The following is a 24,275-nucleotide window of genomic DNA, read 5'->3' on the forward strand; positions in this document are numbered from 1 at the left end:
TTACCTTTCAGAGAGAAATTGGTAAGTAACAGCTTAAGATTGATAAATGTTTGTGAAGCACTTTATGTATATTCCTTCATTTGGGCCTCTCAACAACCGCGGTGAGGTAGGTTTTATACGTATTAACTCCATTTTTGTGGATGAGGAAACTGAGGCCAAATGATTTACTCATGGTCACAAAGCTAGTGTGAAATGTAGGTCTGTCTTAACTGACTTGAATTTTACCTTAGAGTCCTTGCTGCCTTACCTTAAAAGTAGCTACAACAACCTTTGATCTGAATCAAAAACAGTCAAGTGACATGGTTAACATAGCTCCCTTATTACTACAAATTTTTGTAACTAATGGAAGCCCTAGATCTGCTCTTTCCCAATAAAAGTCAAACACCAAAAATGTACTCTACTCATAATCGTGATGTTTAAAGCAGTGCTGACGTGGATAGATCTAAACACAAATCTAAACAGAATCTAAATATAAGACATATAAAACTTGACATGCAGAGCATCAGGGTTAATTTTGAAAAAGGCGTCTAGTAAACTTACCTATCCAAGTCGTCCTCCCCAAGAAGTAAGGGTGGAAGTGGCAGAGGAGGCAAAGTTGAAGTTTTCAGGTGTGGAATAGCAGCTGTCAAAGACACCTGTGTCTTCACAGAAACCTGTAAGAGGGGCTGAGAGTTTGCCTGAGAGGATAGAGCAGATGTCCTTGGGTAAGTAGAAGATGACAAAGTTGGGGTGACAGAATTAGAGACCTGACTAAAAGTTGGTTGGAGAGGTGGCAAAGGTGGTTGATGTGGAACAGCAGGTAATGGAGGCAAAGGTGGCAGGGGAGGTGCCTGAGGTGGAGGGGTGGTAGTTGGTAGAGGGGGTGGAGAAGTAATTGTAGGGAGAGGCAGAAGAGCCTCTTTTTCCATTGTTTCTGATTCCTTTGGAGCCACAATCTCTTCTTTCAATGCTATGGGTTTAGAGTCCTTTAATCCCTGTGATTTCAAGTCTTTAACAGAAACAAGATGCTTCTTCTCAGAGTTCTCATCCAATTTTACTTTTCCAGAATCTAAAGAAGTTTTAATCTCTGTATTCAGATGTGTTAAGTTTACCAGTTCAGTATCTGAAGCAGATTTTTCAGATTTTAAAACTCTAGATAACTTTTTAGACTCAAGACTTGACTCTTTAGTCTCTCCTGAGATATTTTCCTTTTTAGTCAAAATTATAGGTGACCCTTTCACTTCTTTTCCATCCACTTTTGCAGCAGCTGCTGCAGCTGCTCTTTCCTTCTTCTTTCTGCTGAGCTCAGCTCCCAGGCTGGAGTTTAATGGGAGCCTGGAAGGTGAGATACTAGAATGTCGACTTCGTGAACCAGATCGCTTCTTTTTGCTGTGGGAAGATGAATGTCTAGAATATACAGGACTTCTACTTCTAGACTTCACTGATTTCCTGTGGAGAGAAGGGACTAGTGGTAAAAATGAATCTTTCACAATCATATTCAAGGAAAACAGAATTAGTACAGTAAGCTCTGGCAGATGGGAACAAACATTACTCAAATTAACATATAGTGTGGTAGAATGGAAGAACTGTGGCTCTAGATTCAGAGCTGGGATCAAACTTTGCCTGTTCACTACCTGTGTGACCGTGGCAAGTCACTTGATCCTCAATTTCCTAGTTTCTCTCTCTCTCTCTTTTTTAAAGAGGGGTTAGCCTTTGAAACCCCTTCTAGCTTTTGATCGATGATCCTAAGATCTACCTTAAAAATAAATGGATAGCAACTGATTCCTATAGGACACTAGCATTTGTTGTTTTTCTGTTGTTTTTCAGTTGTTTCTGACTCCGTGACCCCATTTGGGGTTATCTTGGCAAAGATTTGCTTTCTTGGCAAAGAGTGGTTTGCCAGTTTACAGATGAGGAAACAGAGGCAAACAGGGTTAAGTGACTTGTCCAGGGTCACACAGCTAGTCACACAGCTAAAGACTGATTTGAACTCAGGAAGATGCTTCCTCAGGCCTGGAACTCTACCCACTGCACTACCTAGCTGCTGGACACAAGCATACCTGAATCTAATAATACCATGTTACACTTGTGTAACACTTCAGTTGTTAGAGAGCTTTTGTCTACATTTTCCTCATTTCACTCAAGAGTAAGCTCTTCTCTACTAGCTATGCTAAGGAAATATGACTCTTCTTTCGTACTTTTGAAGGGGCAATGATAATAATAACACAAAAAGACAAAGCTTTTAGATTTTAAATTTCAAACATTTTTTAAAGCTGTGAAAATATTAAAGAGATTCCTGAAGCTATGATCTTCTGTAGGAAATAAAAATAATTTGCATGCCTCAGATACCCAAATTTTCTGACTAGGTAGCTGTTTACTTTTCAAACTTCAGTCAAATTCTTTAGGGCTAAAACAATCTACTTTGTATTATTACAGGTGTTTCCTCACTGTATTCTAATGTAAAGACAAAAATCTGAATTTTTAAAAATACAGAAAAATCTAGAGTATTTGTTTTACAGAAAGATCAAACTCAGGATTTATCAAAAAAGAGGAAGACCTTCTCCCTATCTCCTTTTAAGGTGTTCTGATTAATACTCTACTTTTCAGGAATTCAGATCATATAAAGGCAGGGCACTTCTTTACTTCCAAACACTCTCCCTTCCTTGCTTGCTTCCTTTCCTCCTCCCTCCATCCCTTCCTTCCTTGAAGGAAACTATAAAAAAACAAGAGAAATAAAACTTAACCTCAACAACGAGAGGAAGCTAAATCAAATTTGAATTACTATGAATTCCATTTGACTGAAGTGTCTATAAAGTCCTGAAAGTACAAGAAGCACCCCTGCTAAAAATCAGGCTGGACAAACCACAAATCCTTCCAATCTACTCTTGATCATCAACATCATCTATGGTAATTTGGTAAACTTGCTCCAAAAATGCACTGATAAAACCCAAACTTTACCATCATATTCTATAGAGTTCAACATAAATCCACTGTCAAATTATGCACATTTATGGAGGTAAAAAGTTTGTAGGTAGATTTATCAAATGTAGGTATCCTTGAAGAATACTATGTTCTTCTTTTAAATACCTGACTGAAAGGGATTTTCTTTGCTGTCATTAAAACAGGGCTAAAATGAAATTCCCTCTTTTTTCCAAGGAAAACTTTGGAAACATTTTCCAAAAGTTCAACTACTTACTTTGACTCTTGCTGAAGGCTATTCACTATAGCCACTTGTCTTTAGTCTTTCATCAATATAATAATTAAACAAATTAAACAAATTCTCCAAAGAAATGCTACAGTATTAATTATTAGTACTAATTCTACTACCTTATCTGGTGTATGTAGTACTTTACAGTTTTCTGTTTTTCACATATTTCATTCAATTGAAATACCAGGTTATAAACTACTCAAGAACAGGAACTATGTTCTATCTCCCACAATGCCTTGTACTTAAGTACTTAAAATGTTTGCTGAATTGATTTTCATTACTATCCTATGATGTAGACAGGGTAGCTGTTGTAACTCCCAGTTGCCAGAAGACGAAATCAAAGCCCAGAGGTTAAATGACTTGACTACAGTTACACAGCTATTACGTGAGAAAAACTAGATTAAAACCCAGGGCTTCTGACTCCTAGTCCCATAACCTATGTTTGGATAGCCATATACTAAAAGCAAATAACATAGAATGTTCAGTACCATGATTGTGTTAAATATGAATTCTAGCTCTCTCCACAAGAAAAAATAGAAGTCTATTGGAGGCTGAAGTAAGGCATTTTAGTCTCCATTTCTTCTCTTTTGTGAAAAAGGAAACCTTTATCTTCTTGGAAAGGCAGCATGACACAGTGGATAAAACATTGGCTCTGGAGACCCTGGGTTCATATTCTGTCTCTAATGCTTTTCTACCTTTGTGACCTTGGAAAAGTCACTTAACCTCCCTGGGTCTGCTTCATCAAATGTAAAATAAAGGGGGCTGAACTACACTGAATGGGGTTGAAACTAGCCTTTGAGGCTCCTTCCAAATTTAAATCTACAATACTGAATTAAACCAGTCCAATCCCACCTGAACTTGAAGTATCATTATTATGGTTACAACACAGTAATTTCTAATGCAGAATTTCTGGCTTCTTTAATAATGTTGTCAGTCTAAACTAAATTTTTTAAAACTCTCTGAGTGCCTACTATGCCTGCTTCCTTCTGACAGTGTAAAAAGGAAAAACCACAGAAGATGGACACAAAAAGGCACCACATGTTCATGTTCGATCCACTCTGACAAGTGCGCATTGAACTTCTGGCACCATTTGGATTGCCTATGAAATAGAGGAGGAATGCATACACATGACAATACCAAACACTGATATTCTGTGTAAAGGCAAAGTTCTTTTAAGGAAAACAAACACAAAACTACAGAAATGATTGTGACTCCAGGTGTCAAATTTACATCCTGCCCTTCTATTTTTTTTTAATTTTATATCACTATTAAGACAACCTTCAACAAGGTTGAGGAAAGAAACAGAGAATGAGATGGAGTATTTTCTATCATTGCCCAAAACAACTATCCAAAAAAAAGCAGTTATTGCTGGCACTTCTTCAATTCAACTTAACAAGCATTTACTGAGCACTTACTACTTGCCAAGAACCATATACTAGATTTTAAAGGGACTAAACCTAGTATGAAAATAATCCCAGCCCTCAAGATGCATTCCACTGGGGAGAGGGGAGAAAGCAACATGCACACAGAAAAATAAATTCAAAATGTATACAAAGTATTCAAATGTACAAAGTAATTCCAGGAGGTTGAAGTGGAACACTTAACAACATGGATCCTGAAAGGTCTCATATAGGAAGTGGTTCATGTGCTTTGAGCCTTGAATGAAGCCTGGGATTTCAAGAATGTCATTCCAACAATGAAGTTGGAATAGACCTTAGAGACCATCTAATATAGTACCCTAATTTTACAGATTAATGAACTCCTGAAGCCACAAACCCAATGGACTAGTGATATTTTCAGAAAACTATTTTATAACTACTAGGAAATACTCAATAAAATTTACCCTTCTAAGCAAACTGGCAATACTCCATGGAACAAAACAATTAATTCTTTAAAAATTACTCCAGCTCCCTTAAAGGATCCATTACACAGCCTCATAGCTTAATAGAATGTTAGAGTTGGGAGGGATATTATAAATCATCTGGTCTTAGACCCTTATTGATTTAGCAAAAATTCCCTTAAGAATGGTGCTAGATTCTTCCCTGCTCCATTCCTAGGACTGGCATTGACACATAGGGGCAGGAGAGCAGTTGAATGTCTCTACTATATGAATTTTAAAAAATGGAATAAACATACTGACAGCATGTAAAAGTATGTTTGAAAAAAGGGTGCTGTTTCCTATTCCTTGAAAATAAAAACACAGAAGAAGAAAAACTTTCCATAAGTACTTTACTCCAAGCTGTGAATCTCAAACTAGAAAAGAAAATGTTTTTTCTAAGGATATCACCAAGTTAGGTATTAATTCAATCTATTGAAAGAAAATGGCTGGTCCATGGTCACAAGGGAAGTTGATGATGGAGCTAAAAAGAAGCCTATTTCTCTTGATTACCAATTTCTGCCTTACCATGCTGTCAAAAGAAGGGAAAGTATTGAGATACATTTTAAATACTAAATAGAAGAAAACGGTTTAGATTAATATGAAAAGGGAGTGGGGATGATGAACAATAGAATGATATCAATTTGTAAACGAACCCTGTCTAAATATCCTCAAGCTAAGAGAAATGTATTTTTTTAAATTAAGAATAGGTTGCTAAGCTCAGGACATCTAGACCACTATTATAAATGTATCAAGTAGTGAATATGGATTTTCCTCACAGAGCCTCATACTTCTTTGATGGGACCACCTTTAAGAATGGGAACAGGTGGTTGTTCACACTGTACCTTGCAGATTAAAGTCTCACCAAAGGTAGGAGCTGGGACCAACCATGGAAGTAGTTTTTACCACGTAAACTTTCTACTTTTAAGATACTAGGTCTACTAGAGACTAGAGGGGTTTATCTATTCTGATAGGTAGCCCCCACAAAAGTTCTTGGTCATAGGTGGTCCTGACTACTTACTGACAGGTAAAGGCCCTTCAGTGCATTCCAGTCCTTCTCTCCCACAACCTATCTTCTCCTAAGGTAAAGAAATGAAAAGAAAGATCACATACCTGGGAAGAGGACTCCGACTCACAGAGCGCTTGGTCACAAATGGGCTGCTTGAGCGTCTTCGGCTATAAGGACTAGGTGATCGACCACCATATGAACCACTCCCCCTCTCATAGCTGGATGAACGCCTCCTGTTGTATGGACTCACTGACCTCTGCCGCCTACTATATGGACTGGGTGAACGGGTGCTTGACTGGTAGGCCGATGGTTCTCTGTAAGGTGGACTAATTGACTGTCTTCGTGATGATCCACCTGGGCTCTTCTTGTAGGAGTCATAGTTGCTGGAGGTATGAGACCTTGGAGGACTAACATCATATTCCTGGCTGTATGATGCTCCAGAAGCGCTGTCATCCTGTTTAGGGCTGTCAGACCATTTTCGGTGAGGGCTCCTGGATCTGCGTTTGGGACTATCTATTGATTTGTAGCTTTTGGGTGGGTCTCTTTTCCGATGACTTTTAGAACGATCTTTGTGTCCAGACTTTAACTCTCGTTCTTTTCGAGTCTTCTCCTTATGGAATTTGGCTGATCTGGATTCCTTGTTACTGCTACTCTTAGATACTAGTGACTTCCCGTAGTCATCATTCTCTTCGTTCAGTCGTTTTGAAGTCCCAGAAACTCGATCCTTCGTGGACACTGACTTGCTGGAAACTTCTTGGTTTTTTTCCACCTTCTTCTCCTTCTCTATCTGCTTGGTTTTCAATAGCTCTCTGATTCGTCTGTGCTGATGATGGCGATGTTTGTGTAGCCGGTCACTCCTATCAGTACCCCGACGATCATCATTATCTCTTCTCTCTAGCTTGAAGGCCATGTCATCAGAGAAGGTGTCTGAATCAGAGCTGATGTCGTCGTACTCCACCAGGGGCTTGATCATGGTGCTCAGAGGGGCTGCTTCAGGGGCCAGAGAGCCTAGGTCTTTGGAGTGCTTGGACTTGTGCCTCTTGTGTTTGGACACAAGTCTATGCCGCTCTCTGCTGTTAGAGCTGCCACCACCACCCAGAGATGATGGATGCATGGCCCCAGAACTCCCTCCACCCCCATCCTTCTTGCCCCCATGTCTCTCTGAATTGGGCATTCCCCTTCCCCTAACTTCAAGAGGGGAGAGGAATCCCCCAGAATCCCCAAAGTCAACCCCCACCCTCCCCCCCAACTCACGCTCAGCAAAGAGTCCCCTCCTAAAGAGGGGGGGGGGAAGGCGCTCGCCCTGGCCCCCCCTCCCTCCCTCCCTACACCTCAGCTCCTTCCTACATGAGGTGGAGGGAAGAGCGCCCGGGGAGGGGGAGGCAGAAAAAAAAAAAGCTCCTCAAAGGCTGCAGAGGCAGAGGCTCCCGCCCCGCAGGGGGTGGGGGAGGCCGACCCAGCCCCCTGGAGCTGTGGGGCCGCCTCGGGCTCCGAGCGGGCCTGTCTGTGAGGGCTGCGCGGGCCCTCCCCCAGCCGGCAGTCCGGCTCGCCCTGAGGCCTCCTGACGCTGGGGGCCCGACGTCTGGGCGCCCCCCGCTCCCTTTGTCCCTCCTTCCTCGGGAAGTCACTACCCGCTCCCCTCGCCTCAGGCCTTCCTCACATACACTCACTTTCACCACACACGCTCTCACACTCAGACACACTAGGTTAAACCGAAACGGCACTTAGCTGAGGCTGGGGGTGGGGGTGGGAAACGCAGCCCAAATCTCGCGAGAGAGTGGCGCTGCTCTCGCGAGAGAGACGCCAGCCTTTGGCCACTTTCTCCTTTCCTATTTCCTTATTCCCTCCTCTTCAGGCGCTACCAAACTCCGCGAGAACGGGTTGGACTAGTGACGAACGAGTCATCGACCTCTCGCGAGAATGTAGGTAGCCACTTTTTTTAAACTAAAACAAATCTTTATTGATAATCAACATCCTGTTTTTTTTTTCAAACAAGACTTTATCGGGAGCTTGCCTTAGCCAGCAGCTTCCTTAGTAACCTTACACAGTGCGCTTGCCTGCCTTTACCTGAAGCTGTCTAAGAGAACCACTGCAGGACCTACAAGGACATCTTGCTCCTAACAGGAGTCTGAAAACATGGCCGTTACCCCATACGATCTTTCCCTCAGTATCCTTCCCACCTCCAAACTTCTTGTTACTGTCGAAGGCTCCACTCTCCTTCCCTATTTGACTTGCTGCTAAAATCTTCTATATGTATTATCTCCTCCAATGGAATGTGGGCTCCTTGAGAAACAGGTCCATCTTTTCTATTTGTATCCTAAGTACTTTGCACATTGTAAACTCTTCATCCATCCATCCACCCATCCATTCTAGTCACCAAGGTTCTTACCCTTGGCAATATAATCACTTTATATTGTGTGTGTATAAAATTTACCTTGTATATGTTATTTACCTTGTATATATTGTATATATAATTTACTTATTATTTATTACTTTGTATATATCATTTATTGTGTATAAAGATGGTTCCTTCATAAAATGTAAGCTTCTTGAGGGTAAAGACTTTTGGGGTCCCTATTACAGTTCAGCTCAGGCAGTTATCTCCTCTGTGAAGCCTTCTCTGCTCCACCTAATTTTCCTCTTCAAACTTTTGTATTTACAAGTGATTGATCTGATTAATCAATAAAGTTAGCACTTATTATGCACCTACTGTGTGCCAATCAACAGTTTTTCTCCTGAGCTTCAGTCCCACATTACCAACTGCTTATTAGACATTGCAAATGGTACATAACTGTGAATAGCATATAAAGAGGTTGGACTGATGTTGAATATGTGAGGTGAGGAAGAGTGAGAAGCAAAGGGTTTATGCAAAGGTTATGAACCTGAGAAAGTGAAAGAATGGTAGTAGCTTTGACAGATAAAAGAAAGTTTGGAAGAGAAGTGGGTTTGGGAGAAAAAATACTAAATTCTGTTTTAGACATGTTTGAGATGTCTCCAGATATCAAGTCAACAAGCATTTATAAAGCACTTACCATATGCCAGACTTAGTACTGGGGATACAAATGCAAGTAAAAAGAAAGACAGTCTGTCTTTAAAATATTACATTCTAATGAGGAGACACAACATGTAAAAGAGAGGTGAAAAACTGGGGAAGAAGGGAAGTGTAATGAAGTCTGGAGAATGAAAGATGGCTTGTCATTTCCTCAAAATGGAGGTTCTAATAGGAACTAACCAAGAGAAGGGAGCAGCAGGGGTGGAGGGAGAAGGCAGCTGAATATATGAAGTTCATGGGAGAAATTGTTGCCAAATCAGCCACGACTTTGATTCAGAACTTCGTCATCTCTTGCTCATATTTTTGCAACAGCCTCCTTATTAGTCTTCCTGCCACAAGTTTTGCCCTTTTCCAGTTTAACCTCTTCCACACAGCTCCCAAAGTGATTTTCCTTAAGCACAGATCTGTTTCACTCCCCTACTCAATAAACACTAGTGGCTGCCTATTGCCTATAGAATAAAATATAAACTCCTCTATTTAGCTTTTAAAACCCTTCACAAACTTGTCCCAAACTATCTTCCTAGCCTTGTTGAATATTATACCCATCCTGTGCTCTATGATCCAACCAAACTGGCTTTCCACCAAACTCTCTCTTATACCTCACCTAATCTTTCTCTTTGATTAAGATACATCTCAAGTACTACCTTTTATATGAAGCATTTCTTAATCTCTCCAAAGACTACTGTTCTCTCTCTCTCTCTCTCTCTCTCTCTTTCTAAATGCCTTGAATTTATTTTCTTTATACTCATTCTATATATGACTCCATATGTACCTCTTGTCTTTCTGGTTAGAATGTAACCTGCTTGGGAATAAAAGTTGTTTCATTCTTTTCATCCTCAGCACCTTGCATAGTACCTGGCATAAATTCTCTCTTGTTGCCAAGTAGATCTATGTCATCTGCAAAGAGATATTAAGCATGGGAGCATAGGAGCATGGGAACTGAATTGACCAAGGGAGAGTATGGAGAGAGAATAGGGTCCAAGACAAAAACTTGGTGAACACCCACAGTTAGGATATGTGATATGGATGATGAGCCAGCAAAAGAGACTGAGAAGGAGTGATCAGGTAAGTAGTATGAAAACCAGGAGAAAATAGTGTCATGAAAACCAAAGCTAGAGAAAGTATGCAGGAGTAGAGAAGGTAGCCAAAAATGTCAAATGCAGAGAAGTCAAAGCAGTGTCAAAAGCAGAGAAGTCAAATAAGATGAGAGCTAAGAAAAGACCATCAGATTTGGCAATTAAGAATTCACTGGAGAAAGTTGTATCAGGTCAATGATGAAAGTCAGAAGCCAGATTGCAATGGTTAAGGTGAAAGGAAGTGGGAGCAAAAAATGTAGACAAGCTTTTTCTAGGAATTTGCCTGAGAAAGGTAGGGGAGATATGGGGGGGGCAGAGTCTAAGGGGTTGTTGAGTTTATTGAAAGTTTTTTTTTTCTTCTTAGGATGAGGGAGACTTAGGCTTGCTTGAGGGCAGTAGGGAAGGTACCAATACACAGGGAGAGACTGAGGGGAAGGGATGTAATCAAAGGTACATGTAGGATTGGCCTTGGCAAGGAAAATGGCTACCTCATTATAATAAAATGGGGGAAAGGAGAGTGAGATAATACATTTTTGAAATAGAAAGGAGGAAAGAGGGAGCTATTGCTCTAATTTTCTCAGTAAAGCAAGAGAATCCCTCAGCTGAGGCAGTGGGGGAGTGGGAGAGGGTATGCTCTAGGAAATGAGGAGAGGAGGTTCAGAATAGCTTCTGTGGTCAATGAGATAGGGAATGGATCAGGAAGGGAAAAAAGAGATTGCTTCCTATACCAAAGATCTAACTGAAGCTGAACAATATGAATTTATAGTATACTCAGCCAGTATGGTTCTGTGACTTCTTCCAGTTCCATTCAGCAGCATGTAAGAATAGAGGAACCAAAATGCAATGGAATACTATTATGCCATAAGAAGTAACAAAAGGGAAAGATTCAGAGAAACCTAAGAAGATTTGTGTGAATTAATGAATTAAAGTGAGAAGAAACAAGAAAATAATTGATTAATAATAATAATTTTGAAAGAAAACAACTCTGATCAATGTAATGGTCAACAAGGATTCCATCATGATAAAGAATGCTATATACCTCCTGATAGAGAAGTGATGGATTCAATATGCAGAATGTGATACATTTTTGGACACATCCGATGTAGGAATTTGTTTAGCTCGAGTATGTCTATTTGTCACAAAGATTTCTTTTCTAAGTTGGAAGAGAAAGTACTTGTTAATTGAAAAACAATTTTTTTTAAAGAGCAAAGGAAGAGGATGGGATTAATTCAGGGGTATGAGGGCTTTGATAGGACAAGGAGGTGAAAGATTTGAGAACTGATGACAGTGAGGAGTTGAACTGGTTAACTATAGGGTCAGGATGGGGAGGAAAGAAAGTGAAGACAGATCAGGGAAAAAGAACTAAGTGGTGAAGAATTGGAGATTCTGATGATGGTCAAAAAATACATTTAGGAGGGGTGAGGGTTTTTTATTTTTTTTAATTAATTTATTTTTAGTTTTCAACAATCACTTCCATAAGCTTTTGAGTTGTAAATTTTCTCCCCATCCCTTTCCACCTCCCTCCCCAAGATGGTGTGTAATCTGATGTAGGCTCTACATATACATTCCTATTAAACATATTTTCACATTAGTCATGTTGTAAGGAAGAATTAGAACCCATAGGAGGAATCACAAGAAAGAGGAAACAAAACAAAACAGAGGGGGAAAAAAAGAGCAAATAGTATGCTTTAATCTGCGTTCAAACTCCATAGTTCTTTCTCTGGGTGTGGACAGCATTTTCCATCATGAGACTTTTGGAAATATCTTAGATCCTTGCATTGCTGAGAAGGGCTAAGTTTATTAAAGTTAGTCATCACACAACGTGGCTGTTACTGTGTACACTGTTCTCCTAGTTCTGCTCACTTCACTCCACATCAATCCATACAAGTCTTTTCACGTTTTTCTGAAATCTCTCTGCTCATCATTTCTTATAGCACAATAGTATTCCATTACATTCATATACCACAACTTGCTCAGCCATTCCCCAGGTGATAGGCATCCTCTCAATTTCCAGTTCTTTGCCACCATAGAAAGAGGTGCTATAAATATTTTTGTACATATGGGTCTTTTTCCCATTTTTATCATCTCTTTGAAATACAGCCCTAAAAATGCTATTGCTGGGTCAAAGGGGAGGGGTGAGATTTTAAGAGAGTTGAAATGATTATAAGTTAGTTTTTTAAGGGAGTGGACCATTTGTAGGCAATGGTGTAATCCCGAGTGTGGCTATCCCTGTGTGTGCCTAAAGTGGAGTGAAGGAAGACATAAAAAGACTGAGCAATTAGGAAGTTAGGAAACTGGAAGGAACATCAATTTGCATGCTGAAGTCTCCTAGAATAAGAACAGAAATTGGGAAGGAGAAGAAGACAGTGAGTCAGATGCTGAAATCCCTGAGAAAGGAAGGAAAATTACCTGGGCCTGGTAAACAACAGTCATCATGTTTTGAATGATATGGAAAACTTTGATGCAATAAACTTTAAGAGAGGAAAGGCTGCAAAAAGAATAAAAGTAATGATGACAAAAGCTGAAAGGAATATAAGAGAAAGAGGTCTAGGATGAAGGGAATTTTGCTCCTCATGGAAAGGGAGGTTATTGTTGTTGTTGCTGTTGTTCAGTCATTTTAGACTCTCCATGACTCCATTTGGGATCTTCTTGGCAGAGACACTAGAGTGGTTTACCATTTCCTTCTCCAGCTCATTTTACAGATGAAGAAACTGAGGCAAACAGGGCTAAGTGACTTGCCCAGGGTCACACAGCTAGTGAGCGTCTGAAGCTGTATTTGAACTCATGAAGATGAGTCTGATTCCAGTGTGCACTATCCAATGGGCCATCTAGCAGCCTCATGGAAAGGGAGGCCATAGCCGTAATGATGGGCTCGAAACTATTCTTATTTGGCTCTGCTACTTGGACTAAGTTAGCATATTTTTTGATTGAAACAATCAGACCTGAGTTAAGTCAACAAGTATTTATTAAGGGCTTACCATGTACCAAGCACTATACCCTTAAGTAATTTGTATAAAAGCAAAACACTCTCTCAGAATCAATGGAAAGAGATTGCCTATTGATTTGAGAAGCTGGAACAAGCATGGTGCAAGGAGAGGGCTGATCTGTGCTTCAAAAGGATGAAGAGAGTTGGCTCTATGGGCATCTCAAGAGAAGAGAAGCAGGCTAAGCAAAGTATGAAAAAAGAATCAGCTCTTTAATAGGGTAGGCAGAGATGGAGTGGACAAGGGTGAGGTAGGGTTGAGAAGGATAGGGATTTGAAGACAGAAGGTAGGGTTATCGATAATTTGCGCCTAGGTGGCCAATGCTAATTATTGGGATAGGGAGATAATAACAATTATAATGATTATAATGATTATTATTAGTAATAAATAGCAGCTAGCATGCATATAAGGAAGAAGCTAGATGGCTTAGTAGATAGAGCTGGGTCCACTGGGCCTGGAGTCAGGAAGAACTGAGTTCAAATCCGGTTTCAGATACTTACTGTGTGACCCTGAGAAAGTCACTTAACTTCTGTTTGTCTTAATCCATTGGAGAAGGAAATGGCAAACCACTCCAAGATCTTTGCCAAGAAAACCCCATGGCCAGTATGGTACATAGGTCACAATGAATTGGATCTGACTGAACAACAGCATGTATATACTACTTTATAGTTTGCAAAGCACTTTATAAATATTATTTCATTTGACACAACAACCCTGGGATTTGGTGCTGTTATTCTTATTTTACAGATGAGGAGGCAAGGAGAGGTTAAGTGACATGTCCAGGGCCACACAACTGGTGTTTGAAGCACAATTTTAACTCAGCTCTTTTAACTTCAGGCCCAATGCTCTATTCATTATACTAGGTAGAAAGAGTTTGCTAGCCATAGGGTAACAGTGAGTGGTTAATGATCTGTGTACTTCTCAGTGTATGAGGCATGGTTCACTTGGATCTAATCTTCCTGGTGGTTTGCACTCTCACAAATTTTTTATGCCTTGATGGTTTTTAAGTCTCAATCTGCTAGGAGAGTATAACAGTAACTATAAGTTAATGTACCCTATTTTGAGTCACTGTCAATGCTTGTGAGTCTTTATATTTAGTACTTCTTTTGTATGGAGGAAATAGATAGCTGTCTTAACTAAACCTGACTCAAATTGCACACTGAAGACTTTTGTCCTTCCTCTTTTTGGGGAGACCCTAGACATGAGAAAAAAAAAATCAAAGCTTTAAGTACTTTCTCCCAGAGCTCTGGGGTAGGTGAATAAAGAACAAAAGGATATGAGAAAAGAAGCTTAACCGCTCTCATTAGAGGACAGGCTTCCCTAGGAATAAACCCATTCAGTAAGAGGAATCCCTAGGAGGAGAGGAAAGGGGCATAGCACCTCAGCCCCTTAGGCCCAGTTGTGAGTTATAACTATTAGATGTATAAGAACAAGGGCCATTTCTCAATAGATAAATGGTCTAAGGATATGAACAGAGAGTTCTTAAAAGAAGGGAAAATTATCATCAACTATTTGAAAAAAAAAGTTCCAAATTACTAATAAGAGAAATTTAAAATAAAACAACTCTAAATTCTACCTCATATTTAATGGATTGGCAAAGATAGCAAAAAAGGAAAATAACAATTGTTAGGGGGCTGAAAGGATAGGAATACTAATGCTTTGTTAGATCTGAGAATTCATCTAACTAGTGGTGCTCATCTATTGGGGAATGGCTGAACAAACTATTCTATATGAATGTAATGAAACAAACTGTAATGGCTCTACAAATTATGCTATATGAATATAATGAAATAAATTATTAAGCCATAATAAATGACTGAAAGTAAAAGGATTCACAGAAAGTATCTATGAACAGATATACAGTATAGTTAGTAGAATCAGGATAATTTATAAAATGAGTACATCATAAAGGAAAATCACTGCAAAAGGTTTATGAACTTTGATCAATGCAATCACCAAGCTTGACTCTAGAAAACTGATGCTGAGAGGGATCAAGGGTACAAAACAAGATAAATTCAGATATGGCCAAATTATGGGGTTTTTTATTGTCAATATTTGTTACAAAAGGGTTTAAATTTTTTTGGCAGGGAGATTTTTGCAGGGGACTGGAGAGAGTAGTGATAGGGATGAGAGAGAGAGAGAGAGAGTGAGTATCCATTGATTAAAAACCACAGAAGGAAGCAGGAGAAAGTTCAGAAGAGACCGATCAGGGCTAGATTGATACTGATTAATGAAATGTAATATGTACTTAAAAAAGAAGTTGTACAGAATAGAGAGTCTCGGTTTCATGTATAATCTTGTTTTTCTATTTGGTATATAAGAGAATGCCCATCTCTGTTGATGATTTATCAAGTTCATAATTTTTTCAAAAAAAGCTTACATTACTTGCCTGAGACCAGAGGATTAGTGACAGAGCTAGAACCGTGTTCTTTCCCCTCACTACATGTACATGTACACACATCTTTCCACTATATCACATATCCTCATCACTTAATAGGTCACTTGCTTTGGGTCATACTGTGAAAAAAGCGAGAAAACTATAACTTCAATTATTTTTCTGTGACTGAAAAAATGGTTGAGAACATTTGGACATAAAAGCAAAAGCACTGAGATTAAAAAAATAACTGGTTCTGTAGAAGATAAATTTCCACCATAGAAAATACTCCTGTTACCAGGTCTATGGAGTCCTGAAGAAGGGGATGTTGATATTGTTATTGCTATGGGTAAGTCCTTTTTTTTTATTATTATTATTTATGAAGGTTGCTTGGATCTAGAAAAATACTGCCAACTCAGAAATCTGTATCTGCTTGGTTTGCTTTATTTGTATAGCCTTTACTTTTTGTAAGCCAAGGTGATGAGTCAGATGAAGTCAATGCTTTCACCACAAAACTTATGTACCATACAAAGCAGGCCAGAAACCTTTCCTTTGGGGAGCACACAAGAGCAAATATTGAACAAAAGTTTAATAAAGATTTTAAGGCTAAGAGATTTCTCATGGGGCCATCTCAAATTTTGGTTATACTTCTAACTATTCTAGGAAGACTTTTCCTTATTAAAAATAGCATTACCAGTCAAAAAATCATTGTATAATTACTTCCTTTTATTACAGCTTTTATCTATTTTTGGTTTAGACCTATGACTTCATCAGCTTGGGGACCTCTTTCCACACCCAGTACCATCTGATAACTCTTTGGACACAGTTTCTAGAGTTACCTGGGTGGGTGGAGTCAGGAAGTTAACAAGTGATTTCAATCAATCAAAGTTTTATACTAAGTATCGGGCTGTGCTAACGCCAGGGAAAACAATGACAAACATTAAAGTCTTGGCCCACATGGAACTTACATTCTAAAACACTGTAAATCTATAACGAACAAACTTGGACAGAGTAAAATGATTAAATTTATTGACATATATAATAAACCTTATAACTTTTTACATCTTTCAAAACCATTCAATATACAACATATCCTCTTTTTTGCCACAATTGCTGGTTTTACATAATCTGGCACTGAGTTCACAAGATCTTGGCACATATTTTAATTCTTTATCATGTTGTCTCCTAAATAAAATAAAAGTTCCCCGAAATTAGGCACTGCTTTTGCTTTTTTCTGAATACTCTGGAACTTAGCACATAGTAAGTGCTTAATAAATGTTTGTTGGTTAATTGCTGCAATCACACTTTTTTTTTACATTGGGTAGTTAATGTAATAAATTGTCTACTTTTCCAAGTCTACCATAGATTAAAATCCAAAGGTTTTCAATGGAGTTTAAATCAATCAACCAATCAATCAGTAAACACTTATAACTAAGTGCTAGGCAGGTGCTAAGCCCCTTGGGGATATAAAAAGAGGCCAAAGACAGCCCGTACCTTCAAGGAGCTTACAATCTAATGGAGTTTGTTTCCAGGTCAATGAATCATATTTCGCTCCATTTCGTGGATATATTTCTTAACTCTCTGAGATGTGTTGTATGGAACAAGGTTGTGCCGTAAGTATTCATTCTATCTCCATTTGAGCATTTCTGTAACTTGGAAACAGTTATGTTTCCCAGGATATCCGTTCATCACTTCCTCAATGGCATATGACTTCCAGCCCTAGAAGTTCCAGGCCCCATTAAAAAAAAATCCCCCAAAATACTTTTTTTGGGGTAGATATTTTACTGCTTGATGACAATGCTTAGCTTTTACAGGCTCATCTTGGCTTAACAATTTGACAATGGTTTTGGAATAGTCCTGAACTTAAAAAATTGATTTTCCTCCCTTCAAAGCTTTTTCAGCCCAGGAATCCTAGAACTATTTCCCCACCTCTTCCCTCAAATGCCTTCTGAGGCACAAAAAACCCTCCATCTCAGGGTCTCCCAGTCCCATTGATAAATTCCTCCTGGGAACTTCCATTTGAGGATGTACTTACTTCTTCTTTCTTCCCCTTAAAGACCAGCCTTAACCCCAAATCACTGTGGCTCTCCTGAATTGGCCAACAATCAGTCCCAGGTCAATCCCTACTTGGTCATTGTTTGGGCCCTGATTGGCATAGAATGAATGTAAATAGCAGTTGTTTCTGTTTTGGCCAGAAACCCAGAGGGTCTTCCTCTCCCAGATCGATTTTTATTTATTTAAATTATTTTAATTTTTTAAATTTGTGACTAGGTAAAGAGGCCATTCTCTGCTTCAATTCTTATTAAGCTGAATGGACATTGCCTCAGTCAAAATGAGACCTGTTAAAGACCTTAGCTTGAAAAGGTCAAGATCTCCCTCTGCATCTTGGGCCATCTCCAGTTGTCCTGAACTACATCTGGCCACTGGACCCCAGATGGCTCTAGAGGAGAAAGTGAGGCTGATGACTTTGCACAGCCCTCCCTCACTTAAATCCAATTCACTTGCATGTCATGGCATCACCTCCCTGAAGTCATGGTCCTCTTCAAGAAAGAAAACAAACAACATCAACAACATCAGCCAAAAAGGATTAGCCCATAACTCTCCAGACAACTTTTCCACCTGGTCCTCAGGCAAATGACCTCTCCCTTTCCCCTTTTCAGATTCCTTTTCCGGATAGTCTTCCCTTATTAGCATGCAAGCTCTTTTGAGGGCAGGGATTGTCTTTCTTTTAGTTAGTCCCAGCATTTAACACAGTGGCTAGCGTATAGAGTTTAATAAATGCTTTATCTGTCGACAAAAATGACAATCTTCAGTACTCCAGTCTTTGTACTGTCTTGTCCATGACAATAATTTTTTCTGTGTAGCAATGGTTAGCAGCTTCTTTTTTTAACTGGTCATCTCAATGTTTTTCCAACTTTAAGCATTAGCTTCCTTCCAGATTACTCTTAAGGTCTGTTTATTTTCTGAGAATTAAGTTGTTTTCCAACAACAGTTTGTCAGTTCTTGGTATTTTTTTTTGAACAATTTTTTTTAAAACAACCTTTCCTAGGGCTTCAGTAAGACAGATTCTGTTTTACTTTGGGCTTGAATCATTCTTGAAATGCTTAACTTCACACCAATATCTCTTGTAATATTTCTATTAGTAACTGAAGTGTGCTCTGTAAGACATTTGCATATCTCCTTGGAGTAATAGCCACTCTTTAAAACCACAGAATTAAAACTTGGCACTCAATCACAGAAAACTAACTAAAGGTGAAGACACCAGCTTAATTTGGTTTCATCTGGTTTAAGTCTCGGATATTCTGAGTAGCACTAGTATCAGTAGAATGCATGCATAACCATGGCTTTCACAAAATGAAACCACATCAAAATAATTGCTTGTCCCAAATAATTTGCACATTACTCTAGGCAAAATGTATGCAAGTTTTGGGAAGGAAGGTACTAGTAGCTGGATGGAATTCTGTGTGAATCTCAGCTGGGGTTGTATGTCTGGTGCAATGAATCATTCAGAGCCTCAAAATTCAGATAAACAATTCTTTTAATAAAAACATATTCATTATGGAACATTTACCTCCTTTCATCGATGTCCTAAAGAGGTAGTATTATACACAGAGAGCTGGCATTGAAATTTGAGAGTTAGATTCAAGTTCTGCCTCGGACAGAAGATTGGCTGTGTGACCCCAAGCAAACTTTAAAAATTTTAAGCTACAAACATTTATTTATTCTCTGGACATTCACAATTTTCCCCCAAATATAAGACCATAGCTTTTACATATATTATCCTAGATCCCTCATGCAAATTGGTGTAGATCTCTAAAATTATTTGGCAATTTTGAGAAAATGAGATTGTTTATATATTTTAAAAAGTTTATCAAGGGGAAGATAGGAGTTTTTAATATTTTTACAAAGAAATGAGAGTAAAATCAGTTACTGGCAACACCTTTTTGACCCTTAAGTAGGGTATTTCCTTTTAGTTTCATGCTTAAATGGCAATTAGCATGCTCATATCTTCCATTATTTGTTTTAGGATTAATGTTCCCTGAAGGTTGCATAAAGAGGGACAGATACATAAAGCACTTTCGTTTTACTATGTACCCAGTCACTGTTTTATAGCTTTCAAAAATAGGGAGTGGATAATATCACAGTCCTCTGCCCTCATCAGACCTCATCTTAAATACTGTATTCAGTTCTGGATACCATGATTTAAGAAAGATATCAATAAATTGTAAAGTGAAGGACAACCAAAATAGAAGGGACTTGACTCCATGACAAATGAAGATGGGCTAAAGGAACTGGACATGTTTAGCATACGATAAAGGAGAATGGGGTAGGGGTAAGAGGGTACGTGAGGACTGGAATGCTACCTTAAAAAATTTGAAGGATTATCATGTGGAGGAGAGATTATACTCATTCCACCCTACCTCCCACCCAGGCAGGCACAATGGGTAGAAGTTGCAATGGGGCATATTTAGGCTTGATGTCAGGAAAAATTTCCTAACAATTTGAAGTATCTAATAGTAGAACGAACTGTTTTTGAGAGGTAGTAGGTTCTTTTTCCTTGGAGGTCTTCAATAAATTGTCTGGTATGTGAAGAGTAGGGATTATTTTAGTGTATTGGTTGGACCAGTTAGCCATTGAGGTCCTTTACAACTCTCAAAGTCTGTGAACTTACTACAAACTGAAGCAACTCATTCCACTTTTTTTTTTTTAAGGTAATTTGGGTTAAAGTGACTTGCCCAGGGACATAGAGCTAGTAAGTGTGTGAATTCAGGTCCTCCTTACTATAGGGCTGTGCTCTATCCACAGTACCACCTAGTTGCCATACCCATTCTACTTTTGAAGAGTTGCCTAAAATCTGCCTCTGTTATTTTTATACAATTTTCTTATTTCTGCTTCCGGTGGCCAAACAAAACAAGTATAATCCCTCTTCAGATTTTTTTAAACCTGGTGACTCACAGAGGCCGATTAGCTTCTTTCTTCTCATTTGAGTTTGTTTCCTTTCAACTATTTTCGCTTAATGGCTTTCATATTCAACTTTTGTTTTGCTTGTTTTTTCCCACCAAGAAAAATTATCTCCAGACTGGTAAATTTCTTTGCCTATGGAAAAATCATGAAACTTCCCTGTCAGATTGTCCTTAGGAAGGAAAACAAAATAAAGAATTGAGTTTTAATATCCATTATCACCCTCCTAACTGCCTGCAGAGTGGCCCAACCTCTTTCGTGATTTCCTCTGGGTTCTAACATTGCTTAAAAAGCACTTGTACACAGGGTATTGATGCATGGACTGATGCTTTCTTAATGGAAAGCGCTTTTTTAATTCGAATACATTTTCATATCAGAATAGTGAAGCTGGAGATAGAAGTGGTTATTCCTAACCTAAGGCTTTTGGGTGACCATGAAAAATGGGGGTATTTTCTTTATGTAATGAAAACTCTACTGGGCTTATAACATATAAATTTATATCTTATAGCTAACGATTTGCATTCAAGTCCTTTGGATACGGCATTGTGTGGTGGAAAAGTCAAAAAGCAGTAGTCTGGAGTTAGAACCTGGTTTCAAAGCCCAACTTTGCTCTTTATTACCTGCGTGACCTCAGGCAAGTCAAACATTACTAGAATTTTAGTTCTTTGAGGGCAAAGGCTAAGTCATTCTTGCACTTGCACCCTCCAGTCCCTAGCACAGGGTCTTGCACTTAGGATGAGCTTAATTTTGCTGGCTGATTGCTGTTACTCTTCCTCTCTAGATCTGTTTTTTTTTTTTTGAAACGCCAAGGCGTTGGACTAAATTACCACAGAAGTCCCTCCAAACCCTAAAATCCTATCCTCTGAAGTTCACCTCTCTAGAACCGAGTTCGCTTATCTGTAAAGTGGAGTGCACCACAGCAGTCACTACCTACCTCACAAGGTTGCTGCACTTGTTATAAATCACGAAGAATTCTTTGCAACCTCCAAGCCCTAAGGAACTAGGAGCTGTGATGATAGTGATGACAGGGGAGTGAGCCTTTCTCTGACCTTTTCTCAGCTAGGAACAAAAGGCTTTAGACGGTAAATTTTTTGGTTGCCTAAACTGGAAAAACTATTTCTGCAAGCGCTTACTTCTCCAAATTCATAGTACTGTCAACCCCAGGACACTCGACTACCAAAGTCAGTGGCAAACGCCAGCATCCCACATTCGCGAAGAAAGAGGAAGAACTCGGCGAAATCTCGCGAGCCACTTTCCGCAAGCCTTGCGTGCATGCTCCTTCGGCACCTGGCACGCAAACATACGTAGGTACGCACGCCCTGCGCCGGCTCCCCGCTGCTCTCGCGAGCCTTGGGGAGGGTCCGTTGGGGAAGATGGCGGCGGCCGCGGGCACCCTTCAACTTTTGCCGCCGGGCGCTTCGGACTGAGCCTCCCCGGGGGCGGGGGGCGGAGCGGGCGGCCCCGGAGCCCGGCGCCCCGGGAAGCCTGAGGCGGCTCGGCCCCCCGCTGGTGGGTGGGGAAGGGTGTCTCCCGTTGTGTGGCGGGCGAAGGCCCTCCCTCCCCGCCTCCGGGATGAAGGCTCAGGGGGAGGCAGAAGGTTAGTGCTGGAGGCCGAGGGAAGGGTGGGCCTCCCGCAGGTTGGCAGAGCCCCTGCGGTTCGTGGAGGGCAGGATACGGGAGGAGACGCCGTCCGCGCTGCTGCCGATGGTCAGGCGAGGGGGTCGGGAGGGGAGTGGTTGGGCATGTGTGGCCTCAAGGACCCTCTGCTCTGGTTTCGCCTCTACCTGGGAAGCTCGAGTAAAATCATTGTTTACATGCGGATATACAAGAATTAACAGACACATGCCAGAAACCCACAAACAACTGCAGAAGTAGAAACGGCTGTGCCGATAAAGAGGCTAGCTTGTAGCACGAGCAGTTTTCAGATCGAGTATGGGATTCGTTGCTTGTTTTTGGAAAAAGTATATTAAGTAGCATGAATAATAGCGCTTTAGAGTTTGCAGAGCACTTTACAAACTTTATCTAATTTTTATCTTCACAACAACCCTGGGAGGTAGGTGGTTATTATCCCCATTTTTCTGACCAGAAAACTGAGGCAGACACTTAAGATGGTTTGCTCAGAGTCACAGAGAGCTAGTAAGTGGCTGAGGCTGGATTTGAACTTAAGTCCTTCTGGGCAACAGGTTCAGTGCTCTATCCACTGCACCATTTGGCTGCCTTGACGCTAGCATTTATATAGTGTATTGATGTTTGTAAAGCTTATATACATAGGTTTTCTCATTTTATCCTCACAACAGTTCTGTGAGGTAGATTCTGTTAATTATCTCCATTTTATGGAAGAGGAAACTGAAGCTGAGGGAAATTGATTTGTCCAGGGTTATCCAGCTTAGCGAGGTAGGATTTGAACTTACTCGGGTTTTCCTGACTCCAGATTTCAGTGCTTCATCCACTATGACATCTAGCTGCCTATTGTTATTTGACTTTGTTTTGACACAGTGGATACTTTCAAACAAATATCCTGATGACACTCCTCCTCCTACTTTTCCCTCCCCCAATGACGTTTTTCCTCCTGCTCTTCTCCCTCCCATGACATTCTTCCTCCCACTTCCCGATCCCCCCCATATTCCTTATTTCCCTAGTTATCAGTGCTTTCCTTCATTACTTTGTGTTGTTTTGCATTTACTTGTGTTGTTTCCCAATAGTAGAAAATAAGCTCCTTGAGAGTAAGGATTGTTTCTGTTTAGTCTTGGTTTCCTTTGGTCTTCCTAAGTATTTAGCGCTGTGGTGATTGATAAATGCCTGTTAGATCGAATTACAAGGTACATTCTCTCAAAACAAAACCATTTAAAAATAGCGTATCCTTCTCAAAACTATGTAATGTAGATGCTATTATTATCTTCCTTTTAAAGAAACATATGGCTTATAGGATAGAAAGCTGGACTCAAAACCAGAAAGACCTGGATTCAAGTCCCATCTCTTACACATATTGACTGTGTGACTGAGCAAATCACTTCATCTTAGTGCTCCAGGCAGCCACAAGTTGCAGAGAAGGTGTACTAACTTGAATTGGTAGAGGGAGTTTTCCCAATTGGGAGTTCCCTCTACCAATGAGGTCACTGGTCCAGTCCCTATCCCTTTACAGATGAAGAAACTGAGGGTCAAAGAGATTAAGTGACTTGGTTGCCTTTACATAGCTAGTATCTGAGCTGGATTTGAGCACAGGTCTTACTGAAATCCAGTACTCCATCCATGATTTCTCAGTGCTTCTTGAGAGATGACACAGACCCTTTACAGTTTAATGAGGGGAAAGGCCAAGTCTAGTGAGATTCAATTCCACAAGTATTCCTTAAAAACATAATTTTTATAAAGGCAATGTGTTGAGTACTTCGTATACAGAGACAAAATAAGTTATTGTACTGGGAGAAACTGTATATACACATATATACAAACATACGAGTGTATACACACACACAAACACAGACAAATAAATGCGAAATATATACAAAATAATGACTTGTGGAGGGAGGGGAACAGGAAATCAGCATAGCCTCATGTACAGAGGTGGCACTTGAGCTGAGTTTTGAAAGGAGCAAGAGATTCCAAGAAGCAACATTAAGAAAGGAGAACATTCCAGACATAGAGAGGGGAGGAGTGTCAATATCCTGTACAATGTGTGAAGAGGATTATTGTGACAGTCTGATAAAATATGCTGAAGACAGATTGAAGGGCATTAAAGGTCCTAGAGACAATAGGGA

General features: G+C 39.9%; 2 protein-coding genes across 5 annotated transcripts in view; one reads left to right on the plus strand and one right to left on the minus strand.

The window, feature by feature from the left end:
* CDK12 (cyclin dependent kinase 12) overlaps positions 1-7,256 on the minus strand; it is a 72,707-nt gene extending 65,451 nt beyond the window's left edge. For all 4 annotated transcript variants that reach the window (XR_003570111.1, XR_003570112.1, XM_027873300.1 and 1 more), the window contains exons 1-2: positions 6,177-7,256; positions 541-1,428 (exon numbers count right to left, since the gene is read on the minus strand). Coding sequence is in view for 2 of the 4 variants with exons in the window: in XM_027873300.1 (XP_027729101.1) it covers positions 541-1,428; positions 6,177-7,246 (1,958 nt within the window). In the remaining 2 variants the exon portion in view is untranslated. The remainder of the gene's footprint in view (positions 1-540; positions 1,429-6,176) is intronic.
* A 14,748-nt stretch (positions 7,257-22,004) lies between these two features.
* MED1 (mediator complex subunit 1) overlaps positions 22,005-24,275 on the plus strand; it is a 37,099-nt gene continuing 34,828 nt past the window's right edge. The window contains exon 1 of the mRNA XM_027872724.1: positions 22,005-22,117. Coding sequence (XP_027728525.1) covers positions 22,093-22,117 — 25 coding nt within the window. The 5' untranslated portion in view covers positions 22,005-22,092. The remainder of the gene's footprint in view (positions 22,118-24,275) is intronic.

The sequence above is a fragment of the Vombatus ursinus genome, unplaced genomic scaffold (genome assembly GCF_900497805.2).
Source record: "Vombatus ursinus unplaced genomic scaffold, bare-nosed wombat genome assembly UNPS02014801.1, whole genome shotgun sequence".
NCBI classification, from domain to species: domain Eukaryota; kingdom Metazoa; phylum Chordata; class Mammalia; order Diprotodontia; family Vombatidae; genus Vombatus; species Vombatus ursinus.